At 38.3% G+C, this 13678-nt stretch overlaps 1 protein-coding gene across 1 annotated transcript in view; it reads left to right on the top strand.

Annotated features, from left to right (window-relative positions):
- The window catches only part of LOC126174981 (general transcription and DNA repair factor IIH helicase subunit XPB), a 103202-nt gene that overhangs the window by 68990 nt on the left and 20534 nt on the right, over positions 1 to 13678 (top strand). The window contains exons 10-11 of the mRNA XM_049921457.1: positions 6353 to 6475; positions 10354 to 10527. Of these exons, the coding sequence (XP_049777414.1) occupies positions 6353 to 6475; positions 10354 to 10527 (297 nt within the window). The remainder of the gene's footprint in view (positions 1 to 6352; positions 6476 to 10353; positions 10528 to 13678) is intronic.

The raw sequence follows: 13678 nt of genomic DNA, 5'->3' as shown, positions 1-13678 counted from the left end.
TGGGAAGTCTTTTCTGAAGGTATTTGCCTAGAGTGTAGCCGTGTACAGAAGTCAAACATGGACAATAAGCAGTTGATATAAGAAGAGAACAGAAGCTTTTGAAATGTGCTACTACAGAATAAATCTGAAGATTAGAGGGGTAGATCAAATTACTGGTAAGGAGGTAATGAAATGAACTGGAGATAAAAAAGTAATTTAGGGCACAACTTGACTAAAAGAAGATATCAGTCGATAGTACATCTTCAGAAGCATGAAGCAATCTTTAGTGGAAGGAAGTATGGTGTGAAGAATTGTAGAGGGAGACCAAGAGATTTATACACTAAACAGATTCAAGTGGATGTAGATTACTGTAGTTATTCAGTGCTAAAGAGGCTTACACAGGAGTGAGAGACATGAAGTGCTGCATCAAAACAGTCATCGGACAAAATGAAGACAACCACCAAAACACCACACTAACCATAGAAGAGAGATTTTGGCCAAAATAAAATCAGTTCCAGGTATGTGATTACAGTAAAATGTCTTGTCCTGTGCTGCATATTCTCCTACTGCTACAATAACGGAGCAGTGCCTTTTTATAATTTACTAGCTTGGAGGGAAATATTCAGAGGTAAATTTTCCTTGTTCAGATTTCTCAGCCACTGAGTAATAGATTATTTGGAAAGTCCAAACCTAGTGGATTACCCAAGTTTGAAATGTATCATTCCAGTTCTGTGATTTTTATACGGATATCTTCCAAATGTCTGTAACCTAACTTAAGAAATATGGTTTATAGTTATTATTTGGTCATATTCATAGCCATATTACACAAACAGAAATACATGAACAGATCATGGATGGTCTCAGAGTTTGTCATCTGCTGAAATATGAATTCTGTGTACATTGTGATGTGTGAAATTTATTTGATCAGGCTGACTCATTGTTGATCATTTTGGTAGTGATAACGGCCCTGAATGATATGGAAGATTTTAATTTTGCAATTTATGTTGACAGATAAGATCTTGGCTGATTATAACTAGGGGGTCAGTCTTCCTTGCTAGTGGTAGTTCCAGCATACTTCCAAGGAGCTTTGAATAAATTAAGTTTAACGTTACATGTAATATGAACACATGATCTGTAAATTCATGGGTTATAATATAACTAGCTTTTTCCACACAGCTTTGCCTGCATATGCGGCTGACACTTATATTTAACACACCTCCATTCCTCCTTCTGTATGTCCACCTCTATCTGTCTTATCTCCTCCTTGCCATTCTCTCTGTCAATTCGTCTCCTCCTCCCCCTCTCCTTGTTCATTTCCTCCACTCCTCTCTCTGACCGTATCTTCCTCCAACTACCGTCTGACCATATCCTTCTCCCCCTCTTTCTTTGTGTCTCCAACTCCCCTTCTCCTTTCCCATCTGCCCACTACTGTATTTACTCGAATCTAAGTTGCACTTTTTTTCCGTTTTTTGTAATCCAAAAAACTGCCTGCGGCTTAGAATCGAGTGCAAAGTAAGCGGAAGTTCTGAAAAATGTTGGTAGGTGCCACCACAACTAACTTCTGCCGTCGAATATATATAGCGCTACACAGGCATACTTTGCAGGCACAAAGATAAATAAATTTAAAGAAATATGTCTAAAAAGAAAGATGATGAGACTTACCAAACAAAAGCGCTGGCAGGTCGATAGACACACAAACAAACACAAACATACACACAAAATTCAAGCTTTCGCAACAAACGGTTGCTTCGTCAGGAAAGAGGGAAGGAGAGGGAAAGACGAAAGGATGTGGGTTTTAAGGGAGAGGGTAAGGAGTCATTCCAACCCCGGGAGCGGAAACACTTACCTTAGGGGGGGAAAAGGACAGGTATACACTCGCACACACACACATATCCATCCGCATATACACAGACACAAGCAGACATGTGTATATGCGTCTGTGTATATGCGGATGGATGTGTGTGTGTGTGTGTGTGTGTGTGTGTGTGTGTGTGTGTGTGTGTGTGTGTGTGTACCTGTCCTTTTTGCCCCCTAAGGTAAGTCTTTCCGCTCCCGGGATTGGAATGACTCCTTACCCTCTCCCTTAAAACCCACATCCTTTCGTCTTTCCCTCTCCTTCCCTCTTTCCTGACGAAGCAACCGTTTGTTGCGAAAGCTTGAATTTTGTGTGTATGTATGTGTTTGTTTGTGTGTCTATCGACCTGCCAGCGCTTTTGTTTGGTAAGTCTCATCATCTTTCTTTTTAGATATATTTTTCCCATGTGGAATGTTTCCCTCTATTATATTCATATCATTAAATTTAAAGAAAGGTAGAAGACAGGCTTTTTTCTCCGCGCTGAGTTTCGACCACCGCATTTTCATACATTATCCAACAAAGTAAACAGAAATTCACAATGCACAAGGCTTTAGGATTGTTGCATGAGTTGATATGCTGGGGCTCATTAAGATTTCTTGTAGTGGCACCTATTGCTTCATGGAATTTTGTAAAGTGCTTGTTGGTGTTAGTGAATCATAATGAAGCGCTTTCATTATAGTGCCAAATTCAAGAGGGGAGTTATTTCTTTTGCGGAACAAAGTTCTAATCGTGCTGCAGGTCTGCTATACGGGATTGATGAGAGCAAAGTCAGGCGAGGGCGACTGCAGAGAGAGAAATTACTTGAATGTTCAAGCAGCAGTTGGCTAAAGCATTTAGTGGGCCAAAGTGTGGCCGATATAATGCACTAGAAGTGATTTTAAATCAATTTGTTTAGGAACAGCATCAGAAATTACTGCCTGGGAATGCCGAAATTTTAAAAATTAAGGCACATGAAATTGCTAGAGAGCAAAAAATCGAAAATTTTAAGGCTAGTCGCAGCTGGATTGATCTGTTTATGAAGCACTGGGGTTTTTCACTTCGGAGTCGAACTTCTGTTGCACAGAAGCTGCCGAAAATTATTAAGAAAAACTTGTGGAATTTCAGCGCTTCATAATTAGGCGGCACACAGAAAAGCAATACCTTCTTGGTCAGATAGGAAATGCTGACCAAACTCTCATATATTTTGACATGCTGTCAAATTATATGGTTGACGCCAAAGGAAAGAAAGACATAAGTGTTCTTACATCAGGGGGTGAAAAACAGCGGATGTCCATCATGCTTGCTTGCACAGCAGATGGACATAAATTACCCCCCTTCACAGTTTTCAAGCGAAAGACTTTACTGAAATTGGAAACATTTCCAAAAATTGTAATTGTACGCGCAAACAAAACTGGGTGGTTTTTGGAGGACATGGTGCTGGAATGGATTAGGCGTGTGTGGAATCGTCATCCTGGTGCAATGCTTGGTGTACGCAAGTGACCTCTGGTTTGCACAGTCTGTTGGTATTAGATGCTTACGTAGGCCATACAATACCTGCAATAAAATGAGAATTAGAGGAAATCAAAACGGACTTGGCAGTAATTCCACGCAGGATGGCGTCAATTCTGCAACCAATTAACGTCTGTTTGAATAAACCATTTGAGAACAAGCTTAAACGCATGTACACAGACTGGCTTTCGAAAAGCGACGGACAACTGACACCAACAGAATGTGTAAAACGCTCAAGTTTGTTGCAGGTGTGCCAATGGATTTATGATGCATGGAAGTGTGTTCCGAATCAGATTGTGCAACAAGCATTTAAAAAATGTTCGATATCGAATGCACTAGATGGTACAGAGGATGATGCTCTGCATGAAGAACTGAGCAACAAAGAATCAAGTGATAGTGATTCAGAATCATGACTAATATTTTAAACATTTCTTATTAGATGTATTACAAACCTAAAAAAATTTTGTTTTAAATTTCAGCATTTAATTTGTAAGTTATTTTCATTCTTATTTTATAAGTGTTGCTACTCTGCATTGCACAGGATAGAAAAGCGTGAAGAGCTGCATCAAAACAGTCTACGGACTGAGGACCACAACAACATACTCTGCATTTGAACTCGTCACTAAAAATCTACTACGAAAATCCAGCTGGCAAGACTGTTTGGGATGTATGTCAATATGGCCAACTCTATGTTTTGAAATTTTTCCTACCTGTGACAAGAGATGGTTGCTAATAGGAACTTTTACGAATCGTAAATCACATGCAGTATTCTCTTCACCATAAGAATAATACGACTGTAAACATTATGCCATGATTCTTTTGTTTGCTGCTATCTCATTTAAATCCTGTCTGCCTAATAAACTACGAAACTAGAGTGAGACAACAGCAAATGCGAAAGAATATACATATCATATCATGTCATGTTTATATTCATATTATTCTTATGCTGATTAATGATACTGTCAGAAATGAAGCATGGCAACTGACTAGATTTTAAAATCTAAGACGACTCTTAATTTCTGAGCAGAATGTAATGTACTAAAGAGGCGTCTGCAAAGATTTTCAAGCGGAGAAAAATTTTCACTGAACTCTAGCTCAGAACACATATCATACGCAGTCTATTATTTGGTTCTTGTTGATCATTATCAAAGAAAGCAGCAGTGTAACAACAAATAGCAGTCTCTTACCATTGTTTCGCTAATGAGACAGTTCCTCTGTCTCTCTTCTTCTTCTTCTTCTTCTTCTTCTTCTTCTCTCTCTCTCCTTTTTTTTTTTTTTTTGTTTAGGCAGCAGCAGTGTGCACAAAAGCAAGCCATGCCACAAGCGGTGACAGGTTGTAAACACTCATTATTATAATGTGACAAACAATGCATGACACAGTACAATATTGCATTTTCAGCTTAAGAGTGACGTAAACACCTATAACAAAGAGAACGGCACTTAGGAGATCAAAACAAAACAATCAAACCAGACGAAGCACGTGAAAAAGGAAGGGTACCCATATAAGTATGGACAGAGCGCCTGACGCATAGCAATGGCTACCTGGTAAAGCTTAACTGCTAAGCTTACAACTCGAACCAAACTACTGTAGCTGCAGCTTCATCCATTTGACCTAAATTGTGTCTCATGTTACAATGGACCAACTTTGTTTCGATTTGGAGGTGCGGTCTAAGACTTTTCTCCCCCCTTGAATTTCGAGTCTCAAATTTCAGGTATGGGTTAGATTCGGGAAAATTTTTTTCCTTGATTTCGAGTCTCATTTTTCAGGTGCGGCTTAGATTCGAGTAAATACGATACCCATCTACACCTTCCACCTGCCTTGTGCATCTCCCCCACCTCTGCTCTCTCCATCCATTTTCTCCCCCCCCCCCCCCCCCCCCTCACTCAGTACATCCCCTCCTGTATCCATCTCAACCTGACCCCAGCCATGCTCATTGGCATGTGTAGCCCCTGCAATACAGTTCAGTGAAGCAAGCCAGTACTGCTCCTACAATACACCTGTCGTGCAGGGCAGGTGACACATCAGTGGCTTGTGTTGTGTTTTGCGTGAGTGCACGTGTGTGTGTGTGGTGGGGGGTTGGTTGTCTGTTTCCAACAAATTGTGTGTTGTCTTTTTTCGACAAAGGTCTTGTCAGCCGAAAGCTCATTTTTGTGTTATTCATTTTTTGTACCTATCTGTGATTCAGCATCTCCGCTATATGGTGAGTAGCAACTATCCGTTTCATAATACTATTTATTTGCTTCTGATATACAGGCCATCATGCAGGGCAGCCTATATGTTGGGTCTGGGTAAACCTTTTCTTTCCCCTAACATTAGGCTGCCCTGCAAAGCAGATTGATTTAGCAGGCCAATATTGTTCACACACAACATGCCTGTCATGGAGGGCAGCCTGTACACCAGAGACGGCTGGGAACAACCCGTTTTTTGCCTAATAGATATCTTCATGAAACAGTCTCTTTCACTCCATTATTGATGATCCCTGGAAGTTGATATCCTGAAAGAAGTAAGCTAACTAATTGTTGTTCCATCTGCGATGAAGTCATTAAACATGGAGCTCAAGTTTGGAATGGGTAAGGACAGTGATAGCAATAGGCTGTGCAATTTCAAAGGAACAATCTTTGTCATAGGCAGTTTCAAGGTGACCAGATAGGGATTTGAACTGCTATCTTGCAAGTCCTTTGTCTTACCATTAGGTCACCTTGCTTGATTAAGTAAGTGGTATGTTTGTTGGTGAACAATGCTGCCAGCCATGAATATGAAGGTATAAACAGTTTGGAATCCCTGGCTAGGCAATTTCAGTGTCATTTTATCCGTGCCGTATCTTGTGAACTCACAAGATCTAGCATGGATGGAAAAAAAAAAAAAAATTGGTATCTTGTGTTGTTGGGGTAGTGTACCATGGAGATAGTGCGTTTCTTTGTCTGAATCTATTTAACTTAGCAAGATTGTTATAAAAGGCAATGTAACTTGGATCTTATTGTGCATTACTCATGGGCGAGGTAAACATTATCACTCTGTTTGTATTGCAGGTGCTGGGAAGAGTCTTGTGGGTGTTACTGCTTGTTGCACTGTTAGAAAGAGAGCACTTGTTCTCTGCAACTCTGGAGTCTCTGTGGAACAGTGGAAGCAGCAGTTCAAAATGTGGTCCACAGGTATAGTAACAAGGTCACTACATGTAGTCTACTTTTCACATAAATGCTCTTCCTTTGAGCACATAAGAATGAATATGGAAAATCACTTTACCTTTGGAGATGTGTTATATTTATATGGAATAAGTGAAAATGTATTATTGAGTCCCTGCATTCAAGATAGTGATAGAGAACTCGGCAACACAAAAATTAACTTTTGTAGTAGATAAGTGTTTTAATAGTATGTAATAAATTATTCCTGATCTATAATGTAGGAACACCTTGTTCCATAAATGAAAATTTACTCTTAAGTATTCTCTGCTGAACTGTGCTCTTATAAAAGGAATCCGTTAAACTTCGGTTACACAATAAACCAGTCAAATATAAAGGCCGTAAATTCAACTAAATACCTAGGAATTACAATTACGAACAACTTAAATTGGAAGAAACACATAGAAAATATTGTGGGGAAGGCAAACCAAAGACTGTGTTTTACTGGCAGGACACTTAGAAAATGTAACAGATCTGCTAAGGAGACTGCCTACACTACACTTGTCCATACTCTATTAGAATACTGTTGTGCAGTGTGGGATCCTTACCAGATAGGACTGACGGAGTACATCGAAAAAGTTCAAAGAAGGGCAGCACATTTTGTATTATCGTGAAATATGAGATAAAGTGTCACTGAAATGGTACAGGATTTAGGTTGGACATCATTAAAAGAAAGGCGTTTTTTGTTGTGACGGAATCTTCTCACGAAATTCCAATCACCAACTTTCTCCTCCAAATGTGAAAATATTTTGTTGACACTGACCTATACAGGGAGAAACGATCACCACTATAAAATAAGGGAAATCAGAGCTCGTATGGAAAGATATAGTTGTTAATTCTTTCTGCGGGCTATATGAGATTGGAATAATAGAGAATTGTGAAGGTGGTTTAATGAACCCTCCGCCAGGCACTTAAATGTGATTTGCAGAGTATCCATGTAGATGTAGATAACTTTCATTGCCATGATTTTCAATCTGAATATGACCAAATACGTATAGTTTTGCTGCAGGCCACAAGCTTACACGTTCCATAGTATTAATTGTGCTTTGATATATTCTGAATACAGATCAAGGGACAGATATAATCAGAAACACTTGTCATTGCCAGTTATGGGCTGTAAAATTTTCAGTTTATTTGCTATCAGCCAGTTTCAACCGTATAGTCATTATCAATCAACTTAAAGATTATCTCTATACAAAATGTTGCAATGGAAGTGATATACAAATTAATCTATCAGTCCGCATGTGGAACCCTACATAAACATTAACACAATCTGTTTTGAATATGAACAGAAGGTTTCTAATACGTATAGGAGAACCACATACACCACAGTTTAAGTACATATTTGACACTCATCCACAGAAAATCCAGTTTATTCCATTCATGAACCTCAGCTTATACATTCACTTGCCAAATATTAGAAGCCTTAAATACTAAAATATCCCTAGTTCATATTTTTTGTGATATTTCCAAGACAACAAACAGAATGCAAAAAGTTGGCAGATGATACAAGTGTTACAATAAATCCCAGTAGAGAGAAAACTACGGAAGAGATTGTCAATGACTTCTCTCAAAGATTTCATAAAGTGGATCTCTGAAAATACTCTCTCCTTAAATTTTAACTCACTGTATTCAGTTGTGTACAACAAATAGTCATACCAGCAGTTGATGTAGCACATAAGAAGTCAGTAAACAGGATCGAATGCTCCAAATTTTTGGGTGTACATATCGATGAAAACTAGAACCAGAAGCAGCATATTACTGAGATGTGCAGACAATTAAGTTCAGACACTTTATCTCTTCGTATAATTGCTAGTCTTGGAAACAAACAAGTCAACCACATAATATATTGTGCGTAGTTCTACTCAGCGTCGTCTTATGGAATAGTTCTCTGGGCTAACTCATCGTTTAGAAAGGAAGTATTGATTGCACAAAAGCAAGCAGTAAGAATGATATGTGGTGTTCACCCATGGTCATTATGTAGGTACCTCTTCAAGGAGTTAGGCATTTTGACTGTGCCATCACAATACATATATCCACTAATAAAATTTATCATAATTTGATAACAGTGCTGTTCATACCTACATCACTGGAAGTAAAAATGATCTTTATTATCCATTATTAAAGAAAGGAGTTCAATAAGCAGCAAAAATAACTTTTGATAATTTTCCCAATAACATAAAACATCTTGCAGGTGCCCGCATCTCGTGGTCGTGCGGTAGCGTTCTCGCTTCCCACGCCCGGGTTCCCGGGTTCGATTCCCGGCGGGGTCAGGGATTTTCTCTGCCTCGTGATGGCTGGGTGTTGTGTGCTGTCCTTAGGTTAGTTAAGTTTAAGTCGTTCTAAGTTCTAGGGGACTTATGACCACAGCAGTTGAGTCCCATAGTGCTCAGAGCCATTTGCATTTTTGCATCTTGCAGGTCTTGTAGGTAACAAAGCAAGTTTTAAATCTAATCTGAAATTATTTCTTTTGGACTACTCCTTCTGTTTCAAGTTTTTGTTTATAAACTGATACATTGTTAAAAACACTCTCGCTTTACAGTGTATCTGCATGAACAGAAATAAAAAATTATACATTCATTATGCTTGAAATTAATCATCTATACATATCATGTAAAATGACTCATTCTATATCATTTTGATAAAAGAATCATTCAGATGATCTACAGAACATGTAACTAAATAACTAAGTAACTGGCTGCCATAAACTGCCATATCTTTCTTCTTACTATGTGCAATATGAGAAAAGTGAGGTTATGGTGTGAGATTTTGTCAGCTTCATTATATTCAGATTCACAATACTTCTCAGATATGGGTTTATTATACTATACTTGAAATGTAATTCTTAGTTGTTCTAGGCCTTTCTGCTCGTATCCACACATCCTCTGTCTCTCTAGCTGAACTAATGGATTCTTCCTTCCTTTGTTCTCCCCTTTATCAGTTTTTTCTTTGTTCATCCTCTAAGCATGTTTTATCCCTTGCTCTTTTGTAGGCAAGTGCCCTTCCCTTTGGAATTTTGCTAGAGGATATTGTTATTTCTCTTTAGTTTCTAGTTCCATAATAATAAAACTGTTGTTTCCAAACACCCTGTCATTGCTGTTTTCCCTTAGTTTTTATACATCACAGTTCTGTTATTTATGTTGTCTCAGATTTTCACATATTTTCTGTTGTTCACTTCAATATGCATTCCTTTCTAACTCTATTAGTCTCCATAATATACATGCATGTGTTCAGAAAAACTGCTCTGCTCACAAAGAATACTTTTTGGCTGGCAGTTATCTTTCCTTTCTGCTTGATACCTGAGTTGTCTGTATTACCAGTCTTTGTCATTATTGGCATTCCATTTCTAATGTGTAGTTCTTCTCTCAATCTTACATCGGGTTCCAAGAGTCTATATTAAATTTGATGTGCTCACATCTGCAGAAGAGGTTTTTCTTTCACACTATTTGGAAAGAATATTTATCTACAATAAATTTCAATTTGATAGGAGCTATAAAATGTGCTGTCATGAATTTCAGGTGTTGACTAATAAAGTATATATTTTATGTCAAATAATTTCACTTCTGGCTTATTATAGCTTTGTAGCTTTCAGAACACTGTAAGTAATGTTCGCATTACACAACAACATACTTTGAGATTCAAGGTTCCCATTATTTAACAGTCAATGATCAAATTTGAACACTGAAATCCTGATGACAGGAACCTTGAATCTCAAAATGCATTGCTATGTTGTATGAATATTGCTGTAAAGTTTGACAGCAACCAAGCTATAACAATTGACTATAACAGCTGCCCCTTCACATCTATAGAAATGGATAATGATATTAAACATTTGTGATTTTTTGTCACAGCGGATGACAGCATGATATGCCGTTTCACATCTGAAGCCAAAGACAAACCAATGGGATGCAGCATTCTTATTACAACATACTCAATGATTACGCATACACAGAAACGTTCGTGGGAAGCTGACCAGACCATGAAGTGGCTGCAAGAGCAGGAGTGGGGTATTATGGTCCTTGATGGTAAGATATAATGGGTGTCTGTAAATTATATAAAAGCATATAAAACTATAAAATGTACTGAGAAAAATAATGGAAGGGATACAGAAGTACTGTATGCAGGACTGGTGAGTGTTCTGCAGACCTATAAACAATCACAGGTTTCAAATCTACATTCTTTATCAGAGTATGTCCATGGATGAAAGAGTGTCACACTTTACCCTAGTGTTTTTGTGTATTTCAAATTGAGCCTGCTGCAGTGGCATGTACAAAAAAATAAATGGCACACAAAGCTGTAGTTAAAGTATATAATTAAGGCAAGGACAACCAATTGATCACTTCAGTGAAGATAATCGGCAAAATGCCCGTGTCTGTATTAGTGCGGATGGATATGTGTGTGTGTGTGTGTGTGTGTTTGTGTGTGTGTGTGTGTGTGTGTGTGTGTGTGTGTGTGTGTTGGAATGGCTCCTTACCCTCTCCCTTAAAACCCACATCCTTTCGTCATTCCCTCTCTTTCCCTCTTTCCTGATGAAGCAGCCGTGGGTCGCGAAGACTTGAAATTTGTGTGTGTGTTTGTGTTTGTTATTGTCTTTATCAATGTTCCAACGCTTTCGTTTGGTAAGTTACAGAATCTTTGTTTTTAGATATATTTTTCCCACATGGAATGTTTCCCTCTATTATATTCAACCATATAATACTGTAGATATAAGTAGAACACATGCTTTTGGTAACAGAGCAAAGACATACAGCAAATAAACATTTGATGATGACTGATATCTTGAAAACAGTATGGTACATACAGGGTGTATACAACCCGGGACTACCAGGAAAAACTCGGGAACTTTTTCATCTGGGAGAAAACCGGGAAAAACCCGGGAATTTTTCATTGTTTTAGCTTTCAGTTAAATTTTTGTAATTTTTACTTTTAAGAACTGATTCTCTAGCAAAGAATGTTACTGTATCCTGCTACTGGAGAATGATACTGCAGCAATAAAATATAAACGAGAGGAAAAAAATAAAACTTTAGTGGCAAAGGAAATGCGCAATTTACAACAACAAAACATCGTGCATGCACAAGCGTTTGCAAATAGCAAAAATATGTCAAAGGCCGTAGGGCGAAGACTATGTAATTCTTCGTAACAATAAACTGCTTGCTAGGAGCATGACGTCACAACTGTTCACATTAGGTTCATTTGACCAGTTACCAGCGGGCTGTTGCGCATGTGCAGTTTACTCGCGTATAAGCAGTACCTTCTCCTGCTTCCCGCTACTTGAAGTTTAGCTGTTAGCCGTATCGGCAGTAGCAGCAAGCAGCCAGATGCAAACGAGAAAAATTTTTCTCAGGCGCCTTCGCTGCCAGATTCGCGCATACACAGAGTTGTCTGAGTTGTAGTGGGGAGGGGGTTAATCTCCACATGACCTGTGTTTACGTTAAGTGATTTCGCTGCTTCTCTTTGTGTACAGCTCTGTGGCTGGGAGCTATCAAGTAAATTAAAATACATTCACATAATTACAGAGGACAAAAATATATTATTAGTTTCAGTTTTCTGATTTGATTTTATTTCCAAGTTAGTTGCAGTCAAGCATTAATCACTTTGCAGAACAATGAAGTTATTTTTGCAAGTTTGCTAATGATATTTAGCTTTATTAATCTTTCCGCTGAGGCTATCATTTTATTTGAAACGAAGTGTTTCATTCTACAGTATTGGCTACTTCCAAATGTTCGCTGAATTTCAAGTGCACGTTATCATCTTCTGCCATGTACAGCATTATGCCATAATAAAGAACCAAAAATGAGTTCGTAGAGTACTGGTACTCAAAGAAAATTTACATCCCAAACACCACACTGAAAAGCTTAATATCAGATGGGACCTACTTCACAGTGAAGCTGGAAAAAGCCAATTTGCACTTCAAACCAAATTATGCATTTTACTATGGTTTACGAAATTCCTATGCTCTTTGGAGTATCCTCTGATGCCCTGTTTCTTTTATGGTGTAATGTAAGCTCTCTTAGTGCTTTATACACACCTACATGCGGGCTTCCTACACCACTACAGTTGCACACGCACAATAATGCCTGTTTTCTGACGCTATCTGGCAACTGGTAAATCGAACCTATTTCTAACAGTCTCCAGATAGTATTGCTAACTGTGGTTACAAAAGCATTACTTTCAAAGTAAATTTCTTTTTACACAAGATGAATTATGTTACGTGTGAGAAAGTGGGATGGATTTCTAAATCACAGAGGGTTCAAAACTGAACAGTTTGAGGACCAGCCACTTACAAGAATTTTGAGCCAAGACATTTATGTCATAATTTTAAATTTACTTGCACACATGCAAAAAAAGATCAATATTAGATGTGAAAGCTTAGCTTCTGTTGTCTTAGAGACCAATATTATATGTGAATATTAGCTTTTCTTGTAGATATATGGTACTGTGTACATTAACGTAAACGGTTAACTTTTCCTCTTGTGTGTTCGCGCCATGTAACCAGTGATCTTGCTATTGGCTGACTATAACTCATGTCCTATGCTTTGAATAGCTGCTGCCATCGGCTGGCGAGATCTCGTGGCTTGAGATATGACTGGCTTACAAAAGGACATTGCAACCTCGGTTTCAACGCTCCGGCAACTAATGCACTGTGTTTGGCGCAGTTCGAATTTATACTTTCGTAATACAAAAATATGCAGCATATATGTTGCTGCAAATCAAAGGTCTTTCCAAAACTTCTCTCCTTTTAATAAAAAAAAGTCTCTCCTCTTATTTATGGATCATATGTTGAAAACAATAGACTGGCTGGGTGAGATTAAGATATGTGAACACAAAATAAGCAGTCTTGCATATGCGGGTGACTTAGTTGTGATGGCAGATTCAATTGAAAGTTTGCAAAGTAATATTTCAGAGCTAGATCAGAAATGTAAGGACTATGGTATGAAGATTAGCATCTCCAAAACGAAAGTAATGTCAGTGGGAAAGAAATATAAACGGATTGAGTGCCAAATAGGAGGAACAAAGTTAGAACAGGTGGACGGTTTCAAGTACTTAGGATGCATATTCTCACAGGATGGCAACATAGTGAAAGAACTGGAAGCAAGGTGTAGCAAAGCTAATGCAGTGAGCGCTCAACTACGATCTACTGTCTTCTGCAAGAAGGAAGTCAGTACCAAGACTAA

The sequence above is a fragment of the Schistocerca cancellata genome, chromosome 3 (genome assembly GCF_023864275.1).
Source record: "Schistocerca cancellata isolate TAMUIC-IGC-003103 chromosome 3, iqSchCanc2.1, whole genome shotgun sequence".
Classification (NCBI taxonomy): domain Eukaryota; kingdom Metazoa; phylum Arthropoda; class Insecta; order Orthoptera; family Acrididae; genus Schistocerca; species Schistocerca cancellata.
The sequence above is the reverse complement of the archived record's forward strand: the minus strand, read 5'-3'. Positions and strand labels throughout refer to the sequence as shown.